Source organism: Brienomyrus brachyistius, chromosome 1 (assembly GCF_023856365.1).
Source record: "Brienomyrus brachyistius isolate T26 chromosome 1, BBRACH_0.4, whole genome shotgun sequence".
NCBI classification, from domain to species: Eukaryota; Metazoa; Chordata; class Actinopteri; order Osteoglossiformes; family Mormyridae; genus Brienomyrus; species Brienomyrus brachyistius.
In genome coordinates, this window is record NC_064533.1 from 30,575,108 (window position 1) to 30,590,568 (window position 15,461).

At 46.0% G+C, this 15,461-nt stretch overlaps 1 protein-coding gene across 2 annotated transcripts in view; it reads right to left on the bottom strand.

The window, feature by feature from the left end:
• The window catches only part of syn3 (synapsin III), an 84,976-nt gene that overhangs the window by 47,883 nt on the left and 21,632 nt on the right, over positions 1-15,461 (bottom strand). For both annotated transcript variants that reach the window (XM_049007703.1, XM_049007713.1), the window contains exons 4-5: positions 11,177-11,268; positions 270-426 (exon numbers count right to left, since the gene is read on the bottom strand). In XM_049007703.1, the coding sequence (XP_048863660.1) occupies positions 270-426; positions 11,177-11,268 (249 nt within the window). The remainder of the gene's footprint in view (positions 1-269; positions 427-11,176; positions 11,269-15,461) is intronic.

The following is a 15,461-nucleotide window of genomic DNA, read 5'->3' on the forward strand; positions in this document are numbered from 1 at the left end:
GGATGATTATGAAGAAAGTGATGCCAAGAAGCAACACGTGTAAATGTACAGGCACGAGGCTCTGAAACCAATGATGGATGGATTACAGTATACCGTAAATCACCAAATATGGCAACTTCATAAATGTCCATTGGTGTTAGCCTATTAGTGTCTCTTACGACACAGCAATCCTACCACCTACCACCTGTTTTAAAACCTTGCCTCTTCTAGCACTAGCTATAACAGCCATTAAACCATGTACATCAGTCAGGCCAGGCAAGCAGACGTACCACCCAAGGTTTGCTGCAGAAGTTGTAGATGGAGAAGAGCGAGTTCACACCAGGGACACCCCCGTACTGTAGGCCAATCACCAGGCTGCGGAAATCGTCGCCCGGGGTCATGCTGTAGGCGTGCTGGCGAATCAAAACAAAGTCTGGCTTAAAGGACCTGGGGAGACAAAACAACATGAAAAAGAACACAAAATAAAATAAGCCTCTATCTGCACTGTGCAGGCCGGCCAAAGTGAGCAAAGAAAAGGCCTGAATTGAAATACAGTATCCTGATTATGAAATTCTGGTATGACAGCAGCGACCAAAAATCCTCTTCGATTATTACTAGCCTTAATCATTATTGTTAAGTTTTATCTTGAAATTAGCAAACACCCTGTTTTCATCTATTACACACATACAGTAGCGTCTCATGGGACCCCAACCTATATTTAAGCTGCAATGCTGGGAATGACTAAGAAGGTGCCTACATCAAATGAGCAACTGTGATTCTCCCAGCAGACTGTAGCCCAGTCTACAGGAGCTCCAGAGCATAATCAATACAACAGCCAGAGAGCTGGCTTTCCCACGCTCAACCTAACTCAAGGGAGGCATGGAATTAATTATTCTCAGCACAACATAAGTGACATAAAATATTAGCGTGATTATATAATAAATGCATGTAGTCACTGCCCATCTGTGTGACAATGACAATGATATTTTTAACGTGATTTGATGACAAATGGTCATTTGAGAAAAACAGATGAGGTTCGGGTAGCAACCCTCTGTGCTACATATAATTATAGTCTCGTGGCAAAGCCATACATGCAAGGGCGCTGCTTAATGATTGAATGAATTAAACAGGGATCTGATGGACACTGACTCAGTCTCTCGTGATAATCCAGAGTCGGAGATGTCTGGTCCCTGGTGTGAGCAGCTGCTGCTTCTCAAGCACCACAAATCGCATTAGCGCTTCTTAGTTAAAGGCGTTACAGTCACATTTTACATTTCAGCCGACTGCTTGCAGGGGAGGAGTTTTTCAGGGGTACAGAAAGACGAGGAGGAAAAACAAGCACTTGTTCTGGAATGGAGCGTGGGACAGGCTGCCTAATTAACACAGCTAAATCCCGCTCGTTTCAAAGCGTCCCGGGAAGAGGTCCAGCAAGGGCTGAACTCTGACTCGCCGCCGGTTGGACAGAGCTAGAGTGCATCAGTGGGTGATTAGGAAACTGTCTGAAGCCACACATGCATTCGCTGGGAAAAGTCTTTCTTCAGTGGAATAACGTGAAGCCATGTTTAAGTATGCCGTATAGGACCAGGACCAGGAACTGGACCAGGACCAGGACCAGGACCAGGACCAGGACCTGGCCCTGCCACCCTGCCCCCCCAGCCCTGGCTGTAATTGGTAAATGCCAGAGAGCAATAGATGTTTCTTTAATAGTCAAACACCACCTATTGTCCAGAGTGGGATCTCGCCCTACTCAGAAGAATGGACCTGAGATGAGATCTGCGGTAGGGCTGCGTGTCTCTGTAAGAAGAAGTAGGAATTCTTAGAGGGCCGCTAAGCCATGCGGCCTCCATAACATCACCATGACCACAGGGCACCACTTCCCCGCTCTGGTCCTACAACGTGTCGGGCTGCATGCGCCGTGCAGCACAAGCACTGGATGTCAGACATGTTTACAGGATATAATCGCTGTGTATCTGTGCGGAACCAGCAGCCTGTCTGGCTGTCTAGCCATTCATAGGGGAAAAGAAAGCAAACAGTATGAGGACTATCTGAGATCTGCTTGCTGTGTCTGGCGAGCCATGATATGACAGCGTATTAGGATGTCCTGGTGTTGTTTATACACGGGGTACAGCATTCACTATCTGTTAGAGGCATGTATTAAAGAGAATTAAAAACTACATGATTAACACCAAGCCGTGTTAATGCAGTATTGAGTGATTCAAAATGTGATGTGATCCAATGCTCAGCACACTAGTAACCTGTATATTAAAGCCTGAATGTGCACAAGAAGATTCCAGGCAGGGATAAGATCACTGCACAAAAAACTGAGAGAGAAGTAAGGAGCACATGCTGATACAGCACATTGCCAAACCCACCACACGACAAACCACCTCAGGGATGAGAACCTGAGTGCAGCCGTGCAGTGGGTGTTACCTCAGCACCACACTAGTTTGAATGGACCAGTGTGAGGTTTTTCTGGTGCCTGGAGAGCCAATCCTGCCACCAACCGCCGAGTTTTACCCTGTAAGTTGGAGGACCTGCTTGCAGATTAACGTCATACGCAGGACGAAGCAACTGCAGGCTAAAGGCCTTGCTCAAGGGCCCAACGGAGCAGAACCACTCCTGACATTCACAATGTTCGAACCGGCAACCTTCTGATTCCTAGAACAAATCCCTAACTTCAGAGTCACCATGCCACCCAGAGACCACTGAGAACAGCCCTTTTTTAACAGCTAATATGCTCATTTTTTTAAATAAAATCAACGCAGTAAAACTGAATAAATGGTCGTTATAAAGGATTGTTTGAATACTACTACCAGACCCAGTGGAGGAGATTAAACTGAATGGCCAGAGTTGGCAAATTTCTGAAGTGCGCAGAAGTTTGATGTGAAAAGCCACCAACTGGGAGGAGCCACAAAGCCAACGGGCTAAGAAAGATGACTGGCGGCAAAAAAACAAACCATGAACACAGAACTATGATTGGTGGGAAATTGCACCAATCAGATCGCTGCACAGCACCTAAACTTGGGTAATGTAATATAAACATACACATAACTACTACATATTACTCATCTATTTTCCATAACAGTTTACTCAGTACGGGGCCATGGTGAGCCTTAAGCCTGACAAAGGAAGCCAGTCCATCACACAACACAGTTCACCAAAAAGTGCCCAGAAGAAACAGCCGGGGTCACAATCAATCCCCTAACCCAGGATTTATGATACTACAGTGCCACTCACGGCCCTGTTTCAAATGACTAAAGTTTCAGCAATTACTGGCCACCAATCAGCCCTGCCTCGCCTTTCGGAAAACACTGAGCAGCTGGAGAGATTACTTGAAACTCCAAAGCAGGATGGAAAGTGTTGGGGAGGCCGCTGAAACAGCACTGAACTGTCACGGGCGAACATGGAGCTCCTCGGTTACCGATGTCATTCAAAGGTGAAATCCCAGACTCGGTAAGTGATTAAGGAACAAGCAGCTGTTCCTTTGAGTTCCACGGCAATATATAAAATAGTGCCGAAATAAAATCTCTGCCTGTGAAAATGGTTACAATAAGATGAGTGACTGTGGATCAGAAGATACAGGAGAATGAATGTTTGCCGTATACGTCAACTGGGAGGGATGCATCTCATTTTCAAACTGGGTGTGTGATCTAATACTGTGTAATGCAGTTTGCATGATGCCAGAGAAAATGCTCCGTATTTATAATATTAACTGACAACTAATGTCCAAGATTATAAACTGTTAATGAAATCAAGATTAGATGAGACTTGAGGTTATTTAAAAAAACTTAATTAAAGCTAAAATAAATCAAATGATAGGTAAACAACCGTTCACACGGTTGTAATGCAATCTGAAGTATGTGAAACTAAATCAATACAAGATGGGATAAGAAGAATTGTTAGCATACTCCGCATGCGTGATTTACGACTTTCCAAACAGGAGAGCAGATGTTACGACTTCATGGCAACCTGAGCTCGGTTCCCAGTGACATAAGCTAAGCAGAGCATATCTTTACAGCAAACTAATGCACTCCATCTGCATTCTCACACAAGTTCATTTGGCCTGAGGATCCGCCAACAATAAAACAATGTTATGTACTGAAATTTTTATGTCATTATTATTTATATCCTTTTTTTTTGGATGGGGCAGTGCGTGCCTCTGTAGGTTACCACTCCGTGCCCATAACTGGAAGCTCGCCAGATGCCGTGGCTTCCAGGATGATGTCACCGTTGGGCCCTTGAGCAGTGCCCTTAACCTTAATTACTCCCGGGACACCAGCTGACCCTGCCTTCTCACTTTTATGTCGCTTTGGACAAAAGTGTCTACTAAACAAACACAATAAGAATGGTAAGAGTTCCGGCAGCTTCAAACCGAACATCACACAGTACCAGCCAAAAGTTAGCCACCTTAGCCGAGCACAGTGAAAATGGTGAAGGAAAAATGGCCAATGAGTGCGTAGCATATATGGGACCTCCTCCAGGACAGCTGGAAAAGCATCCCAGGAGGCCGCCCCATGAAACTGGCATAAAGGAGGCAATAGGGTCAGCCAGTCCCAACTGGGATTAAGGGCTCTGCACAAGGGCCCAACGGTGGGATAACTCTACCGACCCTGGGATTTCGGCTGACAAACTCCTGAGTCCCAACCCACAGGGCTACCCCCAAACAAATGTATTTATTTTAGATACTTTTTTTTGTCTGTGAATAATTCCATATTCATTATTTTATACTTTGGATGTCTTTATAATTAAAATGTACAGAATAGTACTAATGCATTTTCATATGGGCAGATGTGTGCAAACTTTTGACTGGTACTGTATATAAACTGTTTGTGATTTAAGTAGTTCACATTTTTTTATTTTTGACAAATGTACCCAAGCAAAGTACCAGTCTGCATGAAGAAGGCTGCCCACTTGTGACAGACACATTCCACTGGCATCATCCTTAGGGTATCCTGCTGCACCACCAAAGCCAGGCTAACAACTGCATATGACCCATAATAACTGCTGAGAGAGATGTCACGACTACGCTTTTATGAGACATTCGTCCGATGACGTGGACATCAACCTGTCTCCTGTGGATAACCTCATTACAATGTTGGCTCTGAAGCCTCCCCAGCACCACAGAATGATCAGGCGTGGTCATCAGCCTACCGGAACCGAGGAATTCCTCACTTAACAGCTAAACTGCAGCTGCTCCTGCCTCTCCCCAATCTGATAACTGGCCAGTGAAATGATGAACCATTGAGCATTCACTGTCACTACAGTGCATTTCTAAGCATCCTTCAGCGTGCTGAAGATCGCCGCGAACCTCTTCATCCTTCCATAGATGGCACGAGCACACGCAGGGTCTTCCTCTTCAATCCCCCTCATGGGGAGCATATGGCCCAACTCAAAGAAGTGAAGGCTCACACTGGATGTGTGCCCTGGCATATGATATTTACTTATCACTCACTGACAGAATAAGAGATTCCACCCTGGACTATATTTAGTAAATACTCATACCTGATTTTCTCCAACTCTCCTGTGAGCTATGCATGCACAGTAGTGCCTGGCTTGTGGCACGTTCCACCCAGCCTGAAGGAAGCTGGTTGGTTTTCAGAAACGTGGTGCTCTTTTCTTTGGGGGAACAAGTCTTGGCAGCAGAATGAATTCCTTTATAGGGTTGGCTGCGGCTTCTTAATCTTGTTATTCTTAGATTACAACAGGAAAGGCAAACATCAGCCAGGCAAACCTTCTCTGCCTGAGACCTACCTTACATCATGTGTAAATGTGGCTTAAATTTAGAGCAGAGCCATTTAAATCCAATCATAATTTGAAGTTCCACTTCACTGATGTACACGTGCAGCCATTATGTTGGAGACTTTTGATAATGAGGGTGGTTTACATGCTTATGTCCATTCAGAAGTCATTGATTTGACCAGCACTGAGCAAACGTATGTGTTGAGCTGCGATCTCCCTAGCAGCCCGTCGTCCATCTCACTATCCCCCCCCCCACCCCCCCCATCTGCACCTCATAATTCAGCCTACGCCCCCCCCCAGCTCAGCTGCAGCAGCACATGGACCTGCACGAGCCCCCACTCCATACCCCTGCACAGCTTCTCCCCCTGGACACCATCTCTCACAAGTAAGACCTTGGTATCCTAAACACCAAACGCCACGTTGATGACTGGTAAGTGTCCAGGCCACGATCACTTAAAACTTACATAACAAATTTCCAGCATGAATCATGTTCGACTAACCTGGTGCACATGTGCACCCCAGCAGAATGGTGAGGTGAACTCCCACTGACCAGAGTTTTTCTTTAAATATGCTCATTTGTGCACATATGGTCACCACATATGGTCAACAGAAATATATGATAGACAACTATAATTCCACAAAAAGATCATAAAATGTTGTAGAATGTCATTAATAAACTTCTACAAACAGCATCTTTCAAAAAATATTTCATTACAGGTATTTTATCAAAAGATTTGCAGTACAATTTCTAAGAAGAAGGAGAGGTAAGGAGTGTGCACTGATTACAGTGCGTTGCCACACCCACCACACGATAAACAACCTCAGGGATGAGAACCTGAGTGCAGCCATGCGGTGGGCGATATCTCAGTGCCACGCTAGTCCGAATGGACCAGTGTGAGTTTTTTTCCCAGTGGCTGGAGTGCCAATCCTGCCACCAACCCCAAAGTTATTCCCTGTAAATTGGAGAATCTCCTTGTAGGGCCGGATGTAGATTAACATCATACCCAGGAAGAAACAATTGCAAGTTAAGGGTCTTGCTCAAGGGCTCAACAGAGTAAAATCACTCTGGGCATTCATAGGATTTGACCCAGCAACCTTCCAGTTACTAGCACAGATCCCTAGCCTCAGAGCCACCACTCCGTCCCAGAACTTTTAAGCAGAACTTTTAAACTTTTTAGTTCTTTAAGATCTTTCTTTCCTCTGTTTTTTTAGTTGAATTATGTAATCACTTCTTTTCCTTCAGCGAAAAAATTTTTTTTTGCTTTTGAATTAACATGATTCAAAACATGACTTAAATTTTGTATTAACATTCAGTTTTTATTTATTAATACTCCGAATGTATACAGTATGCATACATCCATCCATTCTCCACCACTTACTGTATCTGGGTCTGGGTCGCAGGGTCAGGATAGGAAGAGAGTCTGACTGATAAATCAATAGGTTCTCCTTTCAACTTGGCTTTCACTCCTTCATGACAGACGAGTACAATGTTCGCATAACAGCTCACACTGCACTGCTCTGCATGATCAAGTTGCCGTTCTTCCCTCACTTGTGAACAAGACCCCCCATTTCCTCGACTCATCCCCAACCTGAAGGAGCAGTCCACCTCTTCATGGATGGGAACCATAGCCTCAGATTTCTCGGTGCTGATCCTCATCCCGGCAGTTTCATACTCGGGTGCCAACCACCCCACCCCAGTGCCTGCTGAAGGTCACAGCCCAATTGGTCTACCCAGTCAGGCTGAGGAGTGGGATCCCCTTTCTTAAAGATCGGGACCATTACCCCCGTCTGGCAATCCAGAAGCTCTGTCCCCAACCTACAAGCAATGTTGAAAAGGCATGTCAGCCAAGACACCCCAACAACATCAAAAACCTTCAGGAAATCAGTGTGAATCTCATTTATTCCTCAGTGACTTCAGTACTAATGATAGGGCAGTCCTCCAGCTCTACTCCAAGGAAGGTGTGTCAATTGGATTCAAGAAGTTCTCAAAGTGCTCCTTCCACCAACTGACTATATCCCCATTTCAGGTCAACAGTTCTGCAACTGCTAAAAGCGCATTCTGCTTAGCCTGCTGGTACCAGTCAGCTTCCTCTGGAGTCCCATAAGGTAACCAGGCTCGGAAGGCCTCCTTTTTCAGACTGATGGTTCCTTTTACTGCTGGTGTCTGCCATAAGGTTTGGGGATTGCTGCCTCAATCAGCAACCTTAGGGCCTCAGTCTTGGACAGCTGCCGCAATAATGGAGGCAAGGAACATGACTCACATGGATTCAATGTCTCCAGCTCCTCTCGGAATACGACAGAAGTTCTGCCAGAGGTGTGAGTTGAAGATCTCCCATAAAGGGGCCTCTGCTAAATGTTCCAAGCACACCCTCATTATACGTTTAGGTCTAACAGGTCTGTCCAGCAACTTCCCCCACCATATGATCCAAATCAGTTGACAGCTCAGCTACTCTCTTCACCCAAGTGTCCAAGACATATGGGCTCAGACCTGATGACGCGACTATATAATTAATCATAGAGCTATGGCCTAGGGCAGGGGTAGGGAACCGGATCCATGGAGAGCCGGTGTGGGTGCGGGTTTTTGGGATGACCTCTCAGTCAGCCAATAATAAAGCAGCGATTCTCAACTCCAGTCCTTGGAATCCACTGTTATTGGCTCACTGAGAGGTCAACCCTGGCCTAGGGTGATCTGATGCCAATTGCATTTATGTTCAAACACAATGTTGGTTAGGAACGAAATATGACTAACATAGAAGTCCAGTAACAGATCACCGCTGGGGTTCAGATCAGGCAGGCCGTTCCTCCCAAGCCCACCCTGCTCGGTTTCACTGTCGTTACCTACTGTATGTGAGCGTTAAAGTCAACAGGAGAACAATGGAGTCCCCAGATGGGTAGCCTACCAGCACCCCACCTAAGGTCTCCAAGAGGGCCAGACACTCTAAACTGATGTTCAGTGGATGCGCACAGAGCCTATCCCCTGACTCAAAGTCTAAGGGAGGCAACCATCTTGTCAACCTTCTCGTAGACCTCCAAAGTACGGGCTCCAAACTAATAAGTAGACCCAAATCCACCTCACGCCTCTCACTCAAGGCAACTCCAAAGTGGAAAAGTATCCAGTCTCTCTCCAGGACTTTAGTTCAAGAGCCCTTTGTGTCCAGGTGAACCTGACTATATATCTAGATGGTATCTCTCTACCTTCCATATTAGCTCATGCCCCTAAAACCAGTTTCACGACCTGGGGATCAGTTGACCAAGGTCTTTGCCTTTGACTGCTGCCTGGTCCACATCACACAGGACCATTATGTCTCCTTATGGCAGGTGCTGGGCCCACGGGAAAACAGTCCCATGTAGCACATTCAAGCTGAGCCTGGCTGACTTCCATTTGTACAGTAAACCATGCAAATTTGGTAAAGATTACCTCATTTACTTCAACAATAAAATTATTATCGAACACCTCTGGGACCCGGGTTCGAGTCTCCGCCTGGGTCACATGTGTGTGGAGTTTGCATGTTCTCCCCATGTCGTCGTGGGGTTTCCTCCGGGTACTCCGGTTTCCCCCCACAGTCCAAAGACATGCTGAGGCTAATTGGACTTGCTAAATGTTGTGGTGTGTGAGTGTGCCCTGCGATGGGCTGGCCCCCCATCCTGGGTTGTTCCCTGCCTCGTGCCCATTGCTTCCGGGATAGGCTCCGGACCCCCCACGACCCAATAGGATAAGCGGTTTGGAAAATGGATGGATGGATGACTTCAACAATAAAATTATTATCGAACACCTCTGATTCATGACAAAGCACACAAGCAAGATTAACAGTGAGTTTTACAGAGCGGTGCCCCAGTATGAGGATGCCATTCAGATATTTTTCCAGTAACACTGCAGACAGTTCTTTAAAAGATGCAATATGTCCAGGTACTTCCCTACCTCTCAGTCAGCATGTGAGGCTAAAAGCTTCTGTTTTTGTACTCCTCAATTAGATACTGAATGCTAAATGCTAAAGTAAACAATGTCTTAATATCTTCAATGCTCCATTGATCTTTTTACAGAATAACAGTCATAAACACACAGGCAATGCTGTTATAATAATCTGTTACATATGTTATTCTTTAGACTTGCCTGTTACAGAACAACCTTTGCAATGTGTAATTCAATCATAGAACATGGGATGGCATCGTGGTGCAGTGGTTAGCACTGTTGCCTGACACCTCTGGGTCCTGGGTTCGAGTCTCTGCCTGGGTCACATGTGTGTGGAGTTTGCATGTTCTCCCCATGTCGTCGTGGGGTTTCCTCCGGGTACTCCGGTTTCCCCCCACAGTCCAAAAAACATGCTGAGGCTAATTTTAGTTGCTAAATTGCCCAAAGGTGTGCCTGTGTGAGTGACTGGTGTGTGAGTGTGCCCTGCGATGGGCTGGCCCCCCATCCTGGGTTGTTCCCTGCCTCGTGCCCATTGCTTCCGGGATAGGCTCCGGACCCCCCGCGACCCAGTAGGATAAGCGGTTTGGAAAATGGATGGATGGATGGAACATATTCTCCGTGAATAACCCAAAAGGCCCAGATGACTGGTCCTGGAAATCTTTAACTTCACAAAACAATTTGCTCTGATAGTCACTGAGCATCTCGCTTACAGTTACGATGGCATGACCTCTTACTAAGAAAATATTTTAACACAAACAATGAAAATTCCATGTAATACTTTCTGTTGTACAACCAATTTTAAAGAGAAATTCCACCCAAGAATGACCATCAGTTGAATTTGTTCAGTACCAAACAATTTCCTATGTCCAAATAACATTTTGAAGTGAAACCTGATTTCTTGCCAGATTCCATTAGACATGCAGTCCAGAGACATTGTCGACAGTGTGTGGGTGTACCCCAGGTTTATATCTGGGACGGGTCGTGGGCCCCCTGTGACCCTGACCAGGATAAGTGGCCAGAAGATGGATGGATGACCAGGACTCCAGTGAAAACCTGTGTAAGTGGCTGTGGAAAATCTGCAGGAACACAAGGGGAACATCCACAAACACAAAGCCTGGTTGAGCTACCATACCATACCACTCTAAAATTTAAAATGAATTACTGGTACTTTATTGATTCTGGAGGGGAAATTGTCTTTTTGCATACTCCAGCTTAGTCTCCATGATGCACATATTATATCTGGGGGGGGGAGGAGGCTCAGGTTTAGCCACCATGTAGCACCCATGGATTTGGGGGTTGGATTGCTGAAGGGCCCAATAGCAGCATCAGTCTGTTCGCGATTCGAACAGACACTCTAACCCAAAGAGCTCCACACCACCCCATAACTGGTCAATTGGTTCATAAAATTATAAGTGTGAGATACAATGTCAATGATTAAATGAGAGGAAATATAGTCCAACACTAATGCAGCAATGTCTGCAGTGCCATTAGCTAGCTACGGTCATCCTCAGGAACGCCATTAGAGGTATGTGAAACTGCCCAGCCTACCTGACCACTTTGGTCCCGCCTCTCGTTAGCTGCATGTCAATCATGCATCCACCATTGACGTAGGATGCAAGGTTGATCTCCGAAAATTCGGCCTGCAAAACAGAACAGCATGCTTTAAAAAGTGCAATAACCGAAATGTTCCCGCGTCTGCCACTAATTCCCATCATGCAGGGATGTTAATTGTTAAGGGCCTCCTGATCAACCCCTGAAGACACTTTTTCTCTTATTTTTCTACCAATTTGGAATTTCCAATTACCCATTTTCACAAATGCCTCCCCCCGAATACACAACCACCACATCAACGGGGATTTTCAGAGGTGAAAATAAATACAAGACTCTTCCAATGTCCCTCTGTCTTTGTCTCCCTACAGGTATGGAAGGGGGAGGGACCCCCAAGTCTAACACATTAGAGCAGTGGTCCCTCCCAGCTTGCAGCATACATGAACCAATCAATGAAGAACTCTGAGTACCTGGTGAAAGGGTGTTGGCAGCCAGGGGGTCCCTCACAACTGCTTTAAGAAACGCTTTTCTTCTTTGGGCACTGTGGGTCATTCATATTTGTATGCCTTTCTGCCATCCATTGTGTAGGGACTTGCCACGGCTCACACATCACATATAATTTATTGAGCACAACACTACGTTTACTTTTCCTCCGACAAAAGTTATTAATTCCTGTTTTTTTAACGCTGCATATTTGTTCACCTTTATTAAGTTTTGCTTTGTCTTGTAAAGTAATCTGTGACCTTCGTGATGTCTGGAGTTTTCCAAATGATGACCTTAAAATGAATAACTATTCTGTTTTCAAATGTGAAAGCATTGCAATTTATGTGTGTATGGAAAATACCGGTGTAGTTAGCCGTGCGTAATATTAAGAGAAACATTTATGATTTATCATATTTTGACAGGGCTGTGGCTGCAGTGCCTCTGGGCAGCAGCGGATACTCATAGCACCGGCCAACAAATCCTGCGCTCCACAAATGCGGATTCATCTCAGCTGTTTTCAGGAAGACGGACAGGAAAAAAATACTGCAACACCCAGCACCTCAATCAGACGCCTGCATATTAAAACACCCTTCGGTTTCAGAGCCACCTGTAATACAAGGCTGTGTCAAAAAATGAAGCTTTTCCTAAGGCTGAAATTTCGATGAATGTCTCCACAAAAAGTCTCTGTTCAGCTGCATCTTTTCAAGCCAGAATATCAGACGTATATCATCTGTGTAAAATGTGCAGAATTTTTAGGGATGTCCAGTCAGCACTGAACACAGAGGAATCATACAGTTTATATCTAAACATGCATTTTAATGCGAATTTCATGAGGACTCTGCAGTATTTATGCATAAAGAAAGCACAACCATCATTATGAAATGAAGATGAGTCAGTCTGTGAGAGACTGGCCAGTCTCTCCTCTCTGTGGAGAACAATGATTTCTCTGAGGAGAAATAAATCGACCATTTTGCTAGACTTCAGAGATTGCAGAAGAGGAGCTTCTGAATGTGGGCACACATTAGCAGAATGTGGGGTGAGTGCCATCATCTTACACACAGAGTAAGACACAGACTGTCTTGATTGTGTGTCTTGTCTCAAGGACAGGAACTTGGCTCGATCCCTTTTTAACCGCATGGACACTCTACTGACACTAGCCACTGCACGAAGAAAGCAGCCAGTGTGTAGGGTTAGTGACGGACGCCGGGCAGATACTCGCTAGATGTCCCTCTGCCAGACAGATGGGCAGGCTTTGCAGCAGCAAATCAGCGGGGTTCGTGGTTAACAGTCTTCTAATAGAAAGACCCATAATTCTTTGGACGGACCTCTCTCAACATGAGAGACCAACGGTTTTCATGGTTCACAATCCAAATTGGTGATGCTTTTGTCTGTTGATACAGACTTAATGAGGATCGAAGGAATCGAGTGCTAAAACTGTAGTAAATGGAGGTGAGCTACCAAGGAGACCGGCAAAGCTTGTGGTGACACTCCCGCAGAGGATGGCCGAGCTCAGATAATGCCTTAAAAGCGAATGGCACTGGCTCCGTCTAGCTTTCTCCTGAGCCTGCCGGCCAAGTCGGCAGCACCGAGGACACTGAGGATGAGCAGTCGGGGATTTGGCCTTTAAAAATCATGGGGCCCGTTTCTCGCTGCCATGGTAACCATTTAGACAATACATTTGCTTTCCTGGATTAATTCCTAGCAAAGCAGTCGACACAAAAGCCGATGAATTCACTGACTCCTAAATCTATCTTCGAGATGCTGTTACACGATTTCTGAGCAGGTAAAGGAGCTGGCAACATTTCTAAAAGGAGGCTATATGCTAATTTTGTGTATTTCTGATAAAATGTGCATCTTTGCTGTCAGCCTAAAAGACTCCCAGAAGAACAGAAATGCAAACAAATTGCTATGTCTTGTGCACAAGTCCATTTCTCTGTGTTTAAATTATGAGGCAGCTCCTGTAAACCTCACAGGGCGTCACCTGGCATCTGCTACATAGAGTTTATTCTTTGCTCTACATTGGAGCACTCAATAGAGATGATGATGTTAATTCGTAGAAGAAGCTGCTAATCGTGTTCTGGGGGCTTCACTGAATGGTGATTGAGGAGGACACTACATTCACAGCTTCTGCTCCTTTCAGCAATGTTGAGAGAAGCAGATACTGATACTGGATATGCCCCAAGTGACCAATCGGAGCTATTGGAGGAAATCGTTGTGCTCATATATCAAATTTCAAGTTACATTTCATCAAACACACTCCGATGGGAAAGATTTAATACTACAAGCCATGTAAGTTACTTTGGTCGAGGGGTTTAAAAATCCATCCATCCATTTTCTGCTTAATCCCAACTGGGGTCACGGGGGGGGGGGGACCGGAGCCCATCCCGGGAACAATGGGTGCAGGCAGTGACCAATCCTGGGCAGTCGCCAACGCACCGAGTTTAATAATAATTTTGATGTAGCACACTGCTATTTTGTGCACTATAATGATCAAAATTAATCATGAAACACTGCAAAATCCTGAAAGGAAACAAAAATGTATGTTACACGGAACATAAACTGGTGATTCTTGAGTCTTGAACAATACGAGTATTAAAAAAAAAACTTATCAACTGGCAATTAGTGAGATTTCATTGTATGTCCAGCCGCCCAATACACACAGCTAGACATCCAACGTGAAAGTGGCAAATCAACTTGCATGTGAATGAAGGAAATAGAGTCATTTTACTGCAACAAAAAGGGCATTTATGCACAAACACAGCCCTTTACCCCACTGTTATCTTAGCAGAGAGCTGGTGCTCTGCATCCTAACAACAGGAAACACACTGGGAAGTGTGACCACATTGCCTAGCAACCACATGACGACAGCTCCATCAATGGCAGAAGAACCGTTGTGTGCTGTGCATAGCTCATTTTATCCATCTACTAGCAGATGTTGTTGCCATAGTAAAAGACTAGTGACCTCACTGCCTAGCAACTGCTTGGTAACCAGTTCAACTGTTGCCTTAAGATCTCAATTTCCCTGGTCAGTTACCTCATACCTCCATGGCTTGAATCCTGCATCCAGTCCGCATGTGTGAAGTATGCATGTCTTCCCTATGTCATGGGGGGTTTCTAGCCCCTAGAGCATGATTTTGCGTGTATGTCTATGTGTGTGTGGAAGTAGTGGTGGTCGTGGGGGGGGGGGGGGGGGGGTATGTATATATTACATTGTGGAGACAAAATGCCCCCACAATGTGATAAAACCTGTTACTTTGACCTTGCAGGGACAATTTGGGATTAGGGTTATGCCCATGAAAATGAATGGATGGTCCCCACAAAGATATGAATACAAACCTGTGTGTGAGTGTGTGTGTGGCCCTCTGATGGACCCCCGTCCAGAGTGTACCCCAGCCTCGTACCCTGTGATGGACCCCCGTCCAGAGTGTACCCCAGCCTCGTGCCCTGTGATGGACCCCCGTCCAGGGTGTACCCCAGCCTCGTGCCCTGTGATGGACAGGGGTCCAGGGTGTTCCCCAGCCTCCTGCCCTGTGATGGACCCCCGTCCAGGGTGTACCCCAGCCTCGTGCCCTGTGATGGACCCCCGTCCAGTGTGTACCCCAGCCTCGTGCCCTGTGATGGACCCCCGTCCAGGGTGTACCCCAGCCTCGTGCCCTGTGATGGACCCCCGTCCAGGGTGTACCCCAGCCTCGTGCCCTGTGATGGACCCCCGTACAGGGTGTACCCCAGCCTCGTGCCCTGTGATGGACCCCCGTCCAGGGTGTACCCCAGCCTCGTGCCCTGTGATGGACAGGGGTCCAGG